General features: G+C 39.9%; 1 protein-coding gene across 4 annotated transcripts in view; it reads right to left on the bottom strand.

Moving 5' to 3' along the window:
- REPS2 (RALBP1 associated Eps domain containing 2) overlaps positions 1–12,336 on the bottom strand; it is a 125,407-nt gene extending 113,071 nt beyond the window's left edge. For all 4 annotated transcript variants that reach the window (XM_067297023.1, XM_067297011.1, XM_067297017.1 and 1 more), the window contains exon 1: positions 12,099–12,336. In XM_067297023.1, the coding sequence (XP_067153124.1) occupies positions 12,099–12,317 (219 nt within the window). In that variant the 5' untranslated portion in view covers positions 12,318–12,336. The remainder of the gene's footprint in view (positions 1–12,098) is intronic.
- Positions 12,337–14,760: the final 2,424 nt, after the last annotated feature.

Genomic DNA, 14,760 nt, shown 5'->3' with positions numbered 1-14,760 from the left:
AGAAAAGCCTAACACAACAGAGGACCAAATATATCATAAAAAGATATTAACACCACAGACGGGCAAAGCTGTAACAGAACAGGAGCATCAGCAGCAAAGCAAAACAAACATTCTGTATTTCACATTTCATGGGAAGGAAAAGTATTTTAGATCAAAATTACTTAAGCAGTAAGTTTGGGAAGTGGTTCACTATGGTAATGTATATTAGCTAATGATTCAAATTCACCTTTCCCTAGGAAGTACATAACTCTGCTGTGCTTTCTCATTACAAAACTATAGCCCTGTCCATAATACAGCAGTGGTGAACTGGTTTTGAAATGGCTTAATGCTTTTACCTCTTCTATGAATGAAAATTGCTATACAATATTGCTCGGAAAAAAGCGGTGTCCTGCAACGGCCAAAACAAAACAGAAGTTCAAATACTTAGAGTTGGTCCAAATGATTTCATTACTCCAAACAAACTAGGTGCTTCTCTGTGCTCTGTACAGTCACATATTAATCATGCCACTCACCTAGAAGGGGCTGTGGAACCACAGAAATGTTGTTTTGGGCAATTGCCAGTTTGACCATAGGACAGTTCTGCAACTATCTATTGAAGACATTACATATTAACAGAATTTTCCAATTAGAAGAGAATTGAGAACAAGGAAAACTAGATAGCACCACTAATCCGTTTCTTTAATGTACTTCGCATCTACAGCCCTTGACACATTACCTTTCTCTTCATTAGAATATGTCAAACTCTTGCATATTTTGAAACTAAACTTACACTTGAATGACCAAGTTACTAGAAGGACCCAAAGCTTACTGTGTCTGTCTCAGTATTAATTTGATTGTGTTACTAATATTTTTACATTGATGCTGCCAAATAATTTAAACTCTATAGTGAAGAACAACAAAAAAAAAATCCACAATCTTATCCTTTACTTTTGCCCTTTTGGATATTTCACCTACTGAGAGTTGTTTACTTTAAGATCTGTCCCTCAGTATCTGAACAGAATACCTTTACCCCAATTCTGGAGTGTCCTACTTATGTTATAGGGCTTAAATCTGGTAGTTATAGTAAAATAAAGCACCTTGCCGGGCTGAGCCTGAAGTCTTATCTCTCATACACATCCCCTGCAATCAAACACGTGTATGGTAAATAATGCGGTCTTTAAAGAGAGTTAATTAACATTTCCTGAGGAAATATTCCTTAGGAGAATATTCTCCTCAAGAAGAACAGTTTTGATTTAGATTAGTTCAAATAAAAGATATAGTTATTATGATGCAGCTGAGAACAGAGAGAAGGAAAATAAAATGACTGAAAACTCAATGCAAATAACATTAAGAATTATTTTCTTTCTGACATCAGTATGGTTCAAGGCTGCTCTTTCTTATCCTGAAACAATATTTGCTCTGGCCAGTTAAACTGGGGCCTATCATGCTGTGAGGTACCAGACTTTATAACACCATTACATCCTAACGCGTATCCTGGTTCCTTCCTCTCAAAATACTCAATGTGTTTCGAGAGGCATGACTTCATGACTGTATTACTTTACAAGTATAATATATCTTCAGGATAATAATTTAGCGCTGTTTTTAAAAAAGTCTGTAGCTAAGTGTGGCTAGCACCAGGTTACAATATAAACACACACAAAAAAAGCCAAGCATATTATTTGTTACAGTGGTATACTCCCATAATATATCAGGTCTAGAAAACGGAAAGATGAGACTCCTTGTTTCTAACTTTGCCATTTCATGAGAAACTCAGCCTAAAAACTGGGTAAGCTTTCGGCTGTGCAGTGTTTTTGGTTTTGCTTTTTTTGCTATTGACATGCATTTCATGACACTGCTCAAGGACTCTGTAGGAAGCTCCAGACATCAGCATAATTTTAAACCTTACGTTATCCCTTTTTAAAGGTTACCAGGTTCCAGTCTGTTTCATGTCCTAGCTGCAGTAAACATTTATATTTATAACATGCTCATCACCAGGGTATCTAAAGTATCTAATAAAAAACAGAAACAAGCAGCTTCCTGGTTCCTGCCTTTTATTACTCAATAACAGAGAACAGCAGCTGACAACAAAATTGGGATTTTTTTTTTTAATTTATTTTTGCCTTCTCATCTTCTACCAAACAAGGTATCCTCCAATGCACACGCTGGCCACCTTGCTGATTCTTTCAAGCCTTCTCTCCAGCCTCCTTCACAGCCACAGATTCTAACTAGATTCACTGCTGTCCTACTATTTCCTAGGTTTCTCATACTCAGATAATGTCTCCACTTTTCTTATTTCCTTATAAAGAGAAATTAGTATCAGTCTGTCTGTTCTTGATGCTTCCTACCAGAAACATAAGAGATCCCATGTAAGCATCAGAAGCACAAAAAGCTGTAGGAAGGCATCAACACTACAGTTATCAAACCCAGAAGCAAACCAGGCAGGTAGGCTTGAAGTCAGTCCACTATGTTCTAGAGAAAAATGCTATTATTTTGAAATAGCCTTGTATTCGGTTTCTTCCTCTTATTCCGTTTCAGAAGAGAGTTACTGTATTTTGGGCCCAAAGGAAAATTTTCAGGACTCCTTTCTACCATTAATACTGAATTCAGAGTCTATAGAAGAGAAGAACGGATGGTTAGGAATATTCCTGTTAATATGGGACATGTTCACATAGCTAAGCATAAGTAGGAGAACATTTCTAGCAGTCACTGTTATCTAAGTCTTCCAAAGCTTCATCAATGATAGAAATAGAGACTTAACCTTTTTTGCTTCTAACGTCTCAGGATAAGAATCAATTATGGACAACTCTGCATGGCAGATCTGATGTTCAGTACCTCCTACCCCTCAATCTTTTATATTTAAAATAGTATTAACAGAACAAAAAGAAGAAAAATGTAACATTCTGAAAGAAGCGGTAAGAAGTTCTTCAAGTTGCTAAAAATGACAAGAGTTAGTATCCAAGAAGTGATGGTAAACATGCATGGAAACCCTGACAAATCCTCCTTAGATAGATGGCAGGCACCACATCTACTCATCTTTCAACCATAAGTTTTGTTCAAAACAAAGTGTTTTGGTTTAGTTCAGTAAACTCAAATGATGTTTTTTTTAACATTTCCAAATCAATTTCTTGTGTGACCATTTCTGATATTTCAACTTTGCCTTATGACCAGAAGAAATTCTGGTATTTTCCATGAAACTATAATTCTGAGTTTCATTCAGCTTTGCAGACAAAATGAGACCTTACTAATACAGAAAAAAAGAGAGACACTACAACATAAGATGCATTTTTTACCACAAGTAGAAACCAAATACAGCCTGCATTTCCCATTTCATTAAGTAATTTTTTCTAAAAAAAGAATTTCTTCCTTTGCCAATTTGATCATGAGATTTTCTAGATTGGCAACCCCAAAAACCTGACGCTCCCTGTACCAATCCTGTTTTATCACACTTGGCATGTTTTCCGAGTTCATTTTCCTAGTAGCTTACAACTACAGCAGGTGTTTTTAAAAGCAACGCAGCAAACGTCTAAAACATTTCCTCTTTAGTTGTGCAGTTATCTTCATCAATATGACAGTAATTAAAATCTTCTTTCATTGAGAGTTCTGAGATTATTTTTATAAGACTAAAGAGTTATCATAGGATTTCTTAACTCAAGGCGTAACCATGTTAGCTGATTACTTCATTGCATATAGTGTGCATAGAGGACACATTCTGCCCTTCTTTCACATTCCACCCCACTTAACTATAGTTCCAATCAACGCGTCACTTGTAAAAGCAGCTTAAATTTCTCCCTTCCACATCACTAAACAAAAACCTAAAATTATAATTTCATCCAACATGTTTGCACCTTATGTGTTGAAATGCATCACTTAGTGAGAATCTGCTTGTTTGTGTCTGAACCGTGTGCTCATCCTCAATTCAGCTAAAGAACACAGGATCTCAAAGAGCAACATCAAGAGAATCAAAGACTATATTGTCTCCAGTGACAATGGCCAGTATATGCCAATATTTTATAGCACATTTAATAGCCCATCTTGTATTTGCATTTTCTTCCACGTAGGTAGCAAAGGAAAGGCAGCCTACATCTAAGGAAACAGTAAGATGCTCTTTTAAAGGCAATAATTCTTCAAAAAGGAGAGAGAAAAAAAACTACTGGATTGAGGTTGCTTCCCTCCCCATTTATTTTTGGCATTTTAAACCTCTAAGTACTTCACTCAACCTTTTACTGTTTCAAGTTGGTAACAAAATAATTCTAACTGTATTTGTTAGTTCATAGCTCTCGTCCTGTTTTCCAAATGATTAGACACATCGTTTTATTCTGAAAGACCATCATCTTGGCTTCCTTGGGACATCATTCTGTAAATTATGCCAGAAGTAAATAACGCATTAAACGTGAAACGTTACCTACCTAAGCTGATCCAAAATGAAACATTCTTCTTCTCTGATAAATGTTTCTTGGGGTAGAAAGGGAGACTTTAGGGGGTGTGTGTGGGGGGGGAATCTGAAAGGGTGATGCCAAAAACCTTGAAATTTAAAATAATAATAACAAAAAAGTAACTCTTTACAGACATTTGCTACCAAAGGTATAATTCAGCTTCATGACTCATATCATAATGAGCAGGCAGACACTAAGGGCCACGTTTTACAGTCTCAATTCTAGTTCAGCTTCTGCACCTAGTGTTTCCCATTAGCCGATTCTAAATTTTCAGTGCCACCAAGCCAACAGTAATTATAAAATCTGAATCCAGTGTTTCAAATATGGCTCTGTTCAAAAGATTAGCTCCTTACCATCCCCTGTTAAAGAACAGGACGACACAAGCTGCACATTCAGATTACAGGATTATGCACATACAAACACAAGATACTACAAGGACCATTTGCAGCTTTTTCTGAGAGGGAAGACTGCTTGTGGCTTTGAAAAAATCTGTGGAGTTCAAAAATAAAGCAGCAGAAGAAAGCACTGACTGAAAAATGTGCTTTGATAGCCATGCTACTTAAAGTTTCTCAAGACTTTTCTTTCAAAATATGTTTGTTAAAGGTGCTCCTCTAAGTGGGACATTCTTGTAACTGTGCTCCTTAATTTATATTCATTAGAAAGTCCCATGAATGACTCACCCAGGTACAAAGAGACCATGTAACAGTCAAAGTGCAATTTCTTGTTAGTTTAAAGTAGGCCTAGCTTCAAGCGGAGATATTTCATGTCCTATTGCATGTCTCTCTACCATTCAACCCATCAAAAAGTTCATCATAGCCCCTTCCTCTTGTTCAATCCTTCCCACCCCCCCAACATTCATAAGTAGACTTGTCTGGGTGGGAGTACTCTGAAAGCTAGCACCTTCCACTGATCTACTTTAACTCCATGCCTCTCAGTTAAAGCACATTAAAGCCCTTTATAAAACAGTTTTATACTAGCTTAACATTGCCTACGGTTTGAGAGGCAATGCTGACTCAGGAATATCTGTTCATGCAGTGTCCACCTACTCCAGCTGCTTCCACCCAGGTTAAGTGACATTACAGCATTGCTTAGAGTACTCAAGCTGGCCTCACAACGTAGACATGCTCTACATGGTGTGACAACATGCTGGAGGGGCACTTCTCAGAGACAACTTCTTAAAATTCCTCTTCAAATGGACCATCCACTCTAAAACAATACTCAACATGAAGCATCTTAACCTTAATCCATGCAGGACAGATTCAATGGCAGAAAGAACTTACTTAAAACATTACATAAGCCTGAAGAGATATGACCTTAATTTTACTTTTGGTTTGTATTTGAACTATCTACTTATTTTTCTAGATAAAGATCTTATTAGCTGGTCATCATTAAAGCATGTACAATCTTTTTTTAAATAAGCATAGCAACATTTTTGTTTTTACTAGCAAGCAAGCTGTGTTTTTCACAGAAACACAAAATAGTTGGGGTTGGAAGGCACCTCTGAAAATCATCCAGTCCTTTGCTAAGTTTAGCTCAACTAAATTCATGTTCTCAGAATTTACACCAATCCTTCTTTGTGGGGGTGTCTGCACTAGATGCAGCCATTAAAATAGATGAATTCGATGCATAATCCCTCCCTTGCAAAACAGATTATGAACAAGATCAATCAACATGGATATAAACTTTAGAATATTGACAGCATAATGTTGTAGATGCACACTTAAAAGAGGGTTTAGTGAACCCACCGCACTTATCTGACTGCCACGACAAAAACATATGTAACAACAACAACAAAAAAAAAAAGTCAGAGAAGAATTTAGGTTTCCTGGATCATTTTACAGCAATCTGTCATGAAGTATGAGAGCATAAATTCCTCTTCATCCTAGTGGATCTTTTACCTCCATCCCTCTTGGATAGTTTTTGAAGATTACTGGCACATCGAGTTTTTATTTCTTTGGAAGATAAGGTTAAAATGGCAGACCCTGATCACGCTAATTCTCACCATCGTGTTGGAAGTATATGACAAGCAGTTCTGGAAGTCTCTGGTTTTAGAGACCAATTTGAAACACACATGAGAAAGAGGAAATACCAGCATCTAGAAATCTTTTACTGTGTAGCTCAACTCCGAGGCACTCAAAACTACTAACCACATAAGAGTTTATGTCTATGATAGTTTAAGAGATGTACTAGGACCTTTGAATGTTTCTTAATGGAACATATCATCAAGATTGCCTCATGAGAAATATTACCCTTTACCTTGGTCTAATTTAGGAGGGTTTTTTTAAGTAATACTACTATGTTATTTACATCTGGATTTTGCATATTCCTACTTACATAAATACAGCTTATGACTCTAAAAAGACAATGACAGGTTAGGGAACTGTGGCCAGAACTACTGGTATTGAAATGTCAGTTTTCCTTTTCTCTTCTTGCTATACTGCTTACTCAAACTGTACCCCCCTTTTGTTTCTTCCTCACCTAAAGATGGCAGTAGGATGCGATTTCTCCATGTGTACTCCTACCCAACATGACTTTTTTGATGGACTCATTGTTATTCAGTTTTCTAAATCACATTTTCAGACTAAGAGCAACTTAGCGCCAAATTCCGTAACGGTATACAACAGAGTTAAGTTTATCTTTCATAAAGAAATGGTAAATCCAGAATTCCCTCTCTCAAAAAGCTCATATTCTAGCCACAGTTCTTATTTCTTTTTGTCTAGGGAAAAGGTTTTAGGCTGACAGATAATCCCATTCCTGCTATCATACAGGCAGTAATTTAGGCTTAAGAAAAAAAATGTAAACAAAAGTCAACACCTTACTGGCATTTCTCTAGTGAAATACAAGTTTGGCAATTTTTTAAATAAATTCACACTTCTGCTTTTTGCACACAAAATGGTTAAAAAAATTCATTGTAACTATGGAAACAAGTCACCGTAAACACAAATTAACTCACGAACCATGTGGAAGAAAAGCAAGATCACTGGTCTGCATTCTCTATTCACACAGATCTAGAAGGAGAGCTCCAACTAAATAATGCAGCATCTGTGTAGCTACAGCATCATACAGTCAGTACTTGGCATCCCTGGAGCTCAAAATAATGCAGTTCGTTCATTCATAGAGGAAATAATGCATTTTCTTAATAAAATTGGATCTCTGCTGATATAAGCCTACAAATAAGATTAAGGTTAATAAAACTGGAAATTAATTTAAATGTACACATCATACAACAAAGTATGAATTAATCAAGTAAATCAAAAACTAACATAAAAGAAGAAGTATTTCAGCATAAAACTTGAGTCCTATCAGCCTGCTCCCTAATTTCTCAGTCAAGAATCTTCAGACACACACAGTAATACTGATAAATACTAAAACTAGCACGATACCTCTCCTTTGCAAGTCAGTGGGTGAAAACTACATAAAGTACTATTTTATATGGAATCTATAGATCAGTCTTTGTATACCTAATGAAATGCGTTTTGGGATAACGTAATCCAAGCAGCAGATGCTGTACTCACTGCTGCTTAGCTTTAAAATCAGGTCACACTTGATTGCCCAAAACGAGACAATGCAAAACAACCATAATAGCCACCTGGGGCGCAGCAATTAGTGTGGGGTATCAACATCCTAATACACTCAGGGAGCATAAATGTAATGAACCATTACTGACAACCTGACAGACTCCTCAGCTTTGCATACACCCTTTGAGATCACCACCATCTCATTTTTCTCAATGGGGTCATACCAAAGGGGCATAGCCATCCACCTAACCAATCAGAGTCCTAAAAAAAAAAAAAAAAAAAAAAAAAAAAAGCTACAAATCCCCAAAATAGTTTTTTCCTATGGACATGCTAATCTATTGCTGTCATCTACTAAGGGTCATCAGCAGTCCCTCTTGCTCCAACATGTAATCATTTTGCCCTGCTAGCGTCCCTTTGCCTTCTTTCTCCCCTAATAATGTGTTATCAATATCATTCTATGTAACAAAGTATTCTTCGGGATCGCCTTTGCTTCAGTGATATCTTTGCAACCCCAATGAGTTCAGAATGTTTATTTTTTAGAGAATGTTTTTCCTTGGGCTAAATTTGGTTCCTTTTTCCTGTATTATGAGCCAAAACATAGGAAACACCATTTAGAATTTGACCAACATGGGTAAATCCACTAAGTGCACCTGATGCTGTTCAGTTTCCTCCATTTCTGACAGTCTGCATAACTGCATGTCGCATGACTAGTCTCTTCCTTCCTTCTTTGACATAAAAAAAACCCAACAATCCTAGCATGGATCTTTCAGGCAGCAGACTGTAGGCATTTTACAGAGCTACTTTACAAGCCTCTGGTGAAAGATCTGCCACAGACTTTGTGCAAGTCTAAATAAAATATGTTAATGGTTCTGCCTTTAACCACATTATATGGATAGTCAAAGACTTTCAGCACACAAGGGAGGTATTATAGTTCAAAAAAATATGCTGTTCTGTTCCGTCATATCCAGTTCAGTCCTGTAAACTGTCTTAGAATTCTAATTTTAGTTACAACTTCAACCATTTTTTCAGAACTGAAATAATTCTTAGTAATTCTTCAATCTTTTCTTTAAAAAAAGTCAAACAGGTACAATCTCTGCTGTATTCTATTGCTCAGCAGAACAGCTGATTTTAACAAAACTCTGTTTAGCAGAAGTTCAATCACTTCATTCTTAGCAAGACTCAGAGCTCTTGGGTGCACACCATCTGCTCCTACTGACCTGGTTGCTCTTGGATTTTTTCAATTTATTCCAGCATTTCCTTTGCTGGCACGTTCTCTCCCATTACCTCCCTGTTCTCTATTACCTAGCCTGCTTCACCTAAACAACCTCTTGAATCATGCAACTAACCCTAAAACAAAACAAAATCCTTGCCTGTTTGTTGCCTGGAAGCACATGCCATTGTTTTTCCCTACGGCCGTTGCCATATTCTACAACAGCCCTCCAGCCTACGTGCACCCACCTGATTTTTGTCTAGACCGCAAAACTCAATGTTACAATTAAAGAGTGTGGAAGGCCCTTTCCCTTGACATTTGAGAGTATCTTCCTGATCAACAAGAAATCTTGATCAAATGCTGTATAATGAAAGGCTTCTTCCTTCTCCAAATTTTATCCCATTTCTTACACAACTATAAATCCTTGAAGATAACAGCACAGGTTCAAGATTTTGCCATGGCACTGAATGCCAGTTCTGGAACCATATTAATCTGTAAAACTACTCGCCAGTGAATACCCTGAGAATAAAAATCTGTAAATTGCACATACCTTATGAAATGGTACATAGTTGCCTCTTAGTCCAAACAAAAACCTGAGAATGGCATTAAGCACCTTCTGGCCTGAGCAGACTCGGCTTAGTTGAAAACCAAAACTGGTTTCTAATCCAAATCTCCACATTTTTGACCTGACAAAACTAAGCATAACCATTACTTAGTGGGTCAGTAGTGACACCTGCATACTAAGCACTAATTGTGAGAGCATGGGGATTTTTAAAAGCATGGTCTTCTTTTCCTTTTTTAAAGAAAACTTTCACTGTCCAATTATTTCAAAGGAAACATGTATCTTAATGCAAACAAGCTTCCTCTGCTTAAAATGGGTGTTTCCTGTAGTAGTAGAAAACAGATACCATGCACCATTATGCCTTGTTCCCATCTTTGTTAGAACGTGACCTTTTTTTAAACAGAAACTATTGGATTGCATTTTCAGAAGATGAGCAAATCTCCGACAATCAATATTGTGGGGGGAGTTTCCATCAGAACATCCACATTTCCCCCCCCCCTTTTTTTTTTAACATTATGTTAGATTATTTTTTCTTAAGTTCCTGTAAATGTTAGTACGAATACTGGACCATAGTGCGGTTTGAGGATGGGAGCTCTAGTCACAGACCAGAACTCCATGGTGAATAATGTCATACAAACAAGAGGGGGAGGGCAGGAAGGAGGAAGAGAAACGGCCTCAAACCCCAAAAGCCTTATTATCTGAGTATTCTTAAAGCCAATTACAGATTTGTTTCCAGGAAACATTCTCTGCACATCATAAATATACCTGGGAATAAACTAAAATAGTAAAAAGCAACAAGATGAACAAAAAAGACAATATTGCCAGGCTTGAGTTACACGCTGCAGTCAAAAAAGAAAAAAAGCTCACACAAACTCCCCCAAAATGTCATGATACCGATATGATAACTTAAATGATATGGTAAAGATCTACGTAGCAAAAATAAGAGGTTTTTTTTCCATACCTCTTTGGAAAAAGCTTTAATGAAATTACTAATACCAAAGTTACAGAAATTTGCTGACTGGGCTTTAGTAAGTTTCTTAAATATGTCTTCATGTTTGAAATTAGATGAGTTCTTCTTCCTCTCAGCAAAGACCTACTATTGGGTCTAAATCTCTATTTTCATCACTGAATTCACCACAAGACTAAGACCACAGTCTAACTCAAAACAAAGCAGTACTACAGTGCCTGATAACATTTTTTTTTTTGCACGTCAGGTCAACAGTGCAACTTCAGAGAGGAAAAATACGCTTGCTCAGGTAAGAAACTATCATCATTTTAGTTCAGAATTACTTGTGTAATATAAATTTATATAACATACAGTCATTAAGAAATGGCCTGACAGTTTTCAGGAAGAAGAACAGAGGAAGTTAGTACCCTCTGACCATGGCCAGGTATTAGCTATACCTCAGCACAATTTTGACGTGATTTTTTCCTGCTTGATAAATAAAAACCACTGAAGAATAAAATTCCTTATACCTTATTTAAAAAAAAAAATCAGCATTACTCTACCTACATTTAGTTTATTCCCAGAAGCATTATGCAACTACAGTGCATTAGTCAAAATACTAATCCACAGGTGGAAAAGACCAAGTCCAGGTCTTCACTGTCACAGGAAACTGCATCAGAGAAACCTTCTCACAAACTGACCAAGCTCCTCCTCAAAACTAATGAGGTCTTTGCCCTCATAACCTCTCCTGCGAGTCTCTTCTAGAACTCGACTAGTCTGAAAGCCTCGTTTTCTACCAAAATGTATTTGCTTTTAAGTATTGACATATAAACAGTATGACATCATTTTACTTACAGATTTCTCTTCCACCAAAACATTTTAAATTGATGAGAAGACACACAAATAAAATTTAAAATCAATGGAAAGCATTCAGAGACCTAGGAACGGAGTTGTCTTGATGGCATTAGGAGGTCCTTCTGAGGAGCCACATGGAAGTAACGACCTGGGAGACTGCACATATACCCCACGGGGCTACGCACAAACTTCTTCCAGTGACTCAGTGCAAAATCATAAACAGTGCATCACCTATCCCTCACAGATAAACATCAGAAAGAAAAATAAATACGAACACTGAACATGAGAAATATTAGTAGTTTGTCTACAAAATAATAAAAAAAAAGAGTAGGAAGCAGCCTCAACCCCCCCCCCCCCATCATTTACAGCCGTCACCATGTGAATGAATGCGCGGTTCTAACAGTGTTTTTGCGCTGGCAGCAGCCTATTACACGGAAAATGATCAGACGGGGCCGCAGGCACCGCGTCCTGAATTGTCCCTTCGCCCCGGCGGCGCCGAGAGCGCGGACGGCAGGACCCTCTGCTGCGGGACGGGCACGGCGCCTCCGTCCCGCACCCCCCCAACCGCTCGGACCCCGGCGGGGCCCTCACGCACCTGGTGCAGCGTGTCCGGGGGCAGCTGCGAGGCCCGGAACAGCTCGCCCACGCTGCTGCCCCCGGCGGCCGCCTCGGGGGGCGCCGCCGCGGCGCCGGGCGGGCAGCACCGCGCGAAGAGCTCCGAGTAGCGCTGCTGCTCGCTGTCGCTGAGGGGCAGGAAGAGCGCCCCGCTGCCGGTGCCGGTGCCGCCGACGGCCCCCGCCGGGCCCGGCTCCATGGGGGTCGCTGCGCGGGGCGCCAAGCGCCCGCGGCGCGGGGGGCGGCGCGGGGGGCGGCGCTGAGGCGGGAAGGTGCCGTCCCCACCGCCCGCCTCCGCGGTGCGGCCGCCGCGCCGGCTCCGCAGCGCCCTGGCCGCCGCGCCGGCTCCGCCGGGAGGTCGCCGCCTGCCTCCGCCGGGAGGCCGCCTCCGCCGGGAGGCCGCCGCCGCTTCTCTCCTCCTCCGCGCCTGCCGCAGGGAAGCGCCCGCGCCGCCCTCCCCGCGGAGGGGCCGGGCGGGACGTGCCCTGCCCGCCCCGCCCCGCGCCGCGCCGCGCCGGGCTGAGGACGGGGCCGGTCCAGCCCCCCTAGGGCTTCCCGCCGCCCCTGGAGCCGAAGCGGCGGGACTTCCCGGCAAAGGGCTCAGAGTTTTACCGCTGTTCCCGGCGTGCGGGCTGCGTCCGCGGACCTCCGCTTCAGTCGCGCTCTGCCCGGCGCGGCTGGAGGTGCGCGCCCTCAGCAACAGCCCTGCTGCTGGCAGCACCACCTCCTCCCGAGGCCGCGCCACGCTGCTCGAGGAAGAAAATACAAGAATGTAGCATTCTAAGAGGAGTCTTAATGGTCAGCATTGACAGTTTAACAACAACAACAAAATCACCGTGTTCTCGTTTTTGCTGTAAAACAAATGGCAAAGAACCCCCTGTTTATGGAGATGAAATTCTTCTTTACCGCTCCTCTGTAGGTTTTAATTTAGGATCTTGTCTAATGTACTATGCACGTGTTCCACTTTGCTACTGTAAATGTTCCTGGTTATAGGTCAAGCTATTCCTTAAAATCAGGAAGGTCATGACCCAAGATGGGAGTGCTGGATAAATCACGGCACAGAGGATGGTTGTGGGACTCTCCTTGTTATTCAGAGTGTTGTCTTTTCTCCCAGCAGTTCTTTGGGGCATTTCTAGGAATAAGCTAATCAACTTGAAGCTGTCACTGAAGGTGATCTTTGTAAATGCAGATGAGTTGCAGAAAAAGTAAACAATAAACTACACTGTTTACAGCAGCTCTGGTGCTGAGATGAGGCCTGGCCCAGGAGAAATCAGATTATCTGCTATTCACTTGCAATATCATTAGCAACATGCGGCTAATGTTGTTAATCATGTTCCTAAAATACAAACCAGTTAGTTAGGAAGTAAATATGTTTAATTTATATATATTTGTTTATTATTCATTCTGGTAAAATGTAAAAAGCAAACGTAATATTTTTACATAATATTTTTACTAGAAAATACTAGGTTAGGGTTACTCCAGTTAAAGTTGCTTCAATTTAATTTATAAAGCCAAAAAACATTTGCTAACTCATCACCTCTGTCCTTGTAACCAAAAGCTATTATTTCTTTCCAGTACTACTTTATCCTCTCCACACCATGCATATCTGTGTCGCCTTCTCTTCTGCACAAAACATGCAAACCTTTAATTCCTCTAATGTGAAACAAGTACATGTGGTTGTCCTCTAAGTGGTTGGAAAGCTGAGTGGGTTGTTATTTGCAAATTATTGGTGGGTGGATAATTCACCCTTATGTTTAAGGATAGAGTGTAAGGTGACTATTAATGGAGAAATCCTTGTTCCTTTAGGGACAATGGATTGTCATAGTATTTTCTGGTTTTAAAAGATCCTGTTTGGAAGCAAAGAAATTGTATTTCAGAAACTGAATCTTGTAGCCAGGCTTAAAGTGGCAAAACCCATAGTAACTAGGTAAAACTATGCAAATCCTCTTGAAAAGGCTCTACAGAACAGAGTAAATGCCATCTAGGTTGCTCGATTCTTTACCTGTAAAGTCCTAAGATGTCACTGTACCTTTTCTGTATCTTCAGTCAGGTGCCAGGTACTGGTCAGAGAAAATGGTACCAGAAACGTGAAGATGACATACATGTGCACTAAAGTTAGTGCTTTATCTAACTATTGGCATGCGTAATTATACCACTATCATGAAGATGGACTAATATCTTCAAACCAGTTTATGGAAGAACAATTGTCTTACAGCTGAACTTGAACGAGAAAGATATTACGCTGATGGGCAAAAGAAAACACTGATGATAATTTGTGCATTTTCCTCTGACTGAAGGTGCACATTGATAACTGACTAGCTCAGTACTTGTTATGTCTCATCTGTAACAAATACTCCCTTCTCCAACACCCCAGGAGACTCCATTCCACCTTTGTTGGTGTTTTCTAAGTTTTTCCAAGGTGGACAATGGTAGTGCAAGATATCGGGCATGAAACCTTCAGCACCCAGGAAATTCCCACTGTCCCAGAAAACAATAGTCTGTCTTACCAGCCACTACAGCTGTTACTGCAAAAAAACCACAGCCTCTTCTTTTGTGGAGAAGGGGGCTATTTTCCCTTCTTTTTTGACTGGTAAAATTTATGTTCCTCTATCCACATGGCCCCTCCTTATCAGAAAAGAGAG

Source organism: Apteryx mantelli, chromosome 1 (genome assembly GCF_036417845.1).
Source record: "Apteryx mantelli isolate bAptMan1 chromosome 1, bAptMan1.hap1, whole genome shotgun sequence".
NCBI lineage: Eukaryota > Metazoa > Chordata > Aves > Apterygiformes > Apterygidae > Apteryx > Apteryx mantelli.
Note: the sequence above shows the minus strand (reverse complement) of the source record. Positions and strands in the feature narration are given on the sequence as shown.